The following is a 2,723-nucleotide window of genomic DNA, read 5'->3' as shown; positions in this document are numbered from 1 at the left end:
TCAGGTCAGAGTTCAGTTGCAGAATACAAAGGCAGAGTGGAATTTATCTAATAAAAGGTTACCTTGTGAAAAAGTTTCTGCCATAGACAGCCCAGTGTGCCATTAAGGTATCTTCCACTGATTTGCCGGTGTGAGCAATGACTGACAGCCATGCCAAAGCTGCCCAGATTCCATCTTTTTCTCTGATGTGATCAGATCCTGTACTGTGAGAGGAATGAAAACATAAGACATAGATAGATGGATAAAACTAAGATTATACCACAAAAAACTGTTCTTGTCTGTTGAAAAGTCTTAGATAACTTACCCGAAACTTTCCTCGCCACAAAGAGAAAGACGACCAGCATCCATCAAATTTCCAAAATATTTCCAACCAGTCGGAACTTCAAAGAATTCTTTCTTTGTAGCTGCAGCCACACTGAAAGATTTATTAAGTTAAATAAAATTCTCAAAAGCAGGACATTCGAACATGTAGAGGGATTCCCCTACATTTTAAATATCAGTGCCATACACCATGCGTTGTATAATCAATGAAGTCAGCTAGTCATGATTTTCAAATCAAATTTACCGATCAACTGCTGCTCCTGTTGGCATACTACGAGCGTAGCCCTTCACTCCAGTCTTCTTGAAATAGGGAATGCAATCCAAATGGGCTGCTAGGACAGCAAGAGAATCTGAGGGAGTAACAAAGAATGCTTTGCGACCCAAGATCATGTTCCTGTCCTAAAACAAAATGCTATATTAGCAAACAATTTTAAAAAAGAAACAAAAAATAAAGGAGGTAGAAACAACACCTACTCCATCACCATCAAAGGCTGCACCAAAGTCATAGGTTCCACTGGCAACAGATTTCACGAGATCAGCTGCGTAAGTGAGATTGGGGTCTGGGTGGTGGCCTCCAAAATCTTCGAGGGGTGTTGTGCGAACTGTATTATCAGCAGGTGCACCCAATTCTTGAACAAATATTCTTTGGACATAGGGACCAGTAACTGAAAAATAGCAAACAAGCACATCAGTTAAACATATTGAATAGAAATCTAAGAGACCAAAAATATTGAATGAAATTTTGAAACACACCTCCATTCATTGAGTCAATAAGAACCTTGAAACCTCCTTGAAGTAGCTTCTTTAAAGCACCAAAATCAAAGATTTCTTTCATAAGTTCAAGGTAATCAGACACTGAGTCAATGATCTCTACAGTGAAAGTTTTCCCCTCAACCTGCACAAGTAAAATAGATAAAGCCCTTATGTGCCTGAGACCCTTAACAGTCCACTATAAATTTCGATAACCATACCTCAAATGTTTGAACACCAATTTTATCAATAGCACACTTCAGGTCGGGAACAGTGGAATAAGTAGTGATTTTTTTGGTAAGAGCGAAGATTTCATCAGTGACAGCATCAGGAGCAGGGCCTAAAAGAAGTATAATTATAAATGTCCGTGCCAAACTAAGCTAAGCTATGCAAGGTGAACTGACAACTTGTGATGAAAATTACCGCCATTGGAACAGTTGAATTTAATTCCGAAGTCATTGTCTGGGCCACCAGGGTTGTGGCTAGCTGTCAGAACAATACCACCGGTAGTTTTGTACTTGCGAATCAAACATGACACTGCAGGAGTGGAGAGGATGCCATTCTGACCAATCAACAATTTGGACACCTGGAACATAAGAGCAAAACATAACATGTACAACAAAGAGCTAAAACATACTTCCAAACAAACAAATCCCACTGTCATATCAACCATAACAGGACAAACAACGGCCCACATATTTTGACACTTCGAGGGATCGGGTAAAAAGTATGTAGGTGAGGTTACAACGGTGGGGACCGGCCGGCCCGGTTCAGACAGCCAAGGCCATGAAAGGAGCACATACCCCGTTGCCAGCTGCAATCTTAATGATCTTGTCAACGGCGTCCTTTCCAAAGTAACGACCGTCACCCCCGACGACCAGGGTGCTGCCGGCACAATCCTTCCCCAGGGCACTCAGGATGCACTGGACAAAGTTCTCCGTGTAGTGCACCTGCTGGAACACCTTGACAGCCTTCCGCAGGCCGCTGGTACCGGGCTTCTGGCCATCGTACACTTTGGTCTCGACTTTGACGACTTTCAACGACATTTCGAAAGGCGGCCGAGAGCACAGAAGGACCGCGAGAAATCAGCCGGGAGTGAGCCGACCGACAAGCAGGAGCAGACTGAGGCTGTGGACGAGCGGACCAATGACCGGTGCTGAAGGACAGACAAGAGAGGCGCGCCCCAAGGTGCCCTTGGCGCCGCGAGCCAGCGGTCGATAACATAACGGCGGCAAAAACCACCCGGGTCCTGTGTGCCGGACCGGCGCCCGGTGAGGGCGGGAACTTCCCCCGAGGATGACAGGGACCGGTAGAGTTTTGGCGAAAATTTCCGTAAATACCCGCTGCCATTTCCGTCCTGTCATTCCGCGCGGCAATACCCCCCGTCTCGAGTGAATTTTTTGTTTTCCGTCGTCTGCTTTCGGCGCTACCAACCCAACCGCGAAATTTGACGTGGGCTTTTAAGGCAGTTTTACGATCAAAACTGGGAATACCATGCGTTTATTTAAGTTAAATTTAAGTTCAAAGTAGCTCTCTTTGAATTTGTGAGGAAAAGGGGTTACCTACAGCCGCCATTGAGGTCGGCTTCGTTTTTCTTGCGTTGGCAGCGCCGAACGCGCCGACCAATCAGAAGCGGCGCTCGCCCGGCAAGC

At 45.4% G+C, this 2,723-nt stretch overlaps 2 protein-coding genes across 3 annotated transcripts in view; one reads left to right on the top strand and one right to left on the bottom strand.

Moving 5' to 3' along the window:
- Window positions 1-273, top strand: part of LOC113216740 (endothelial zinc finger protein induced by tumor necrosis factor alpha-like) — a 7,753-nt gene extending 7,480 nt beyond the window's left edge. For both annotated transcript variants that reach the window (XR_008011192.1, XM_052267798.1), the window contains exon 4: window positions 5-273. Coding sequence is in view for 1 of the 2 variants with exons in the window: in XM_052267798.1 (XP_052123758.1) it covers window positions 5-86 (82 nt within the window). In the remaining variant the exon portion in view is untranslated. The remainder of the gene's footprint in view (window positions 1-4) is intronic.
- The window catches only part of LOC113216737 (phosphoglucomutase), a 14,716-nt gene extending 12,482 nt beyond the window's left edge, over window positions 1-2,234 (bottom strand). Inside the window, exons 1-8 of the mRNA XM_026436553.2 lie at window positions 1,875-2,234; window positions 1,495-1,657; window positions 1,293-1,411; window positions 1,075-1,216; window positions 796-986; window positions 566-720; window positions 305-415; window positions 63-203 (exon numbers count right to left, since the gene is read on the bottom strand). Coding sequence (XP_026292338.1) covers window positions 63-203; window positions 305-415; window positions 566-720; window positions 796-986; window positions 1,075-1,216; window positions 1,293-1,411; window positions 1,495-1,657; window positions 1,875-2,117 — 1,265 coding nt within the window. The 5' untranslated portion in view covers window positions 2,118-2,234. The remainder of the gene's footprint in view (window positions 1-62; window positions 204-304; window positions 416-565; window positions 721-795; window positions 987-1,074; window positions 1,217-1,292; window positions 1,412-1,494; window positions 1,658-1,874) is intronic.
- Window positions 2,235-2,723: the final 489 nt, after the last annotated feature.

The sequence above is a fragment of the Frankliniella occidentalis genome, unplaced genomic scaffold (assembly GCF_000697945.3).
Source record: "Frankliniella occidentalis isolate FOCC.00 unplaced genomic scaffold, Focc_3.1 Scaffold59, whole genome shotgun sequence".
Classification (NCBI taxonomy): Eukaryota; Metazoa; Arthropoda; class Insecta; order Thysanoptera; family Thripidae; genus Frankliniella; species Frankliniella occidentalis.
The sequence above is the reverse complement of the archived record's forward strand: the minus strand, read 5'-3'. Positions and strand labels throughout refer to the sequence as shown.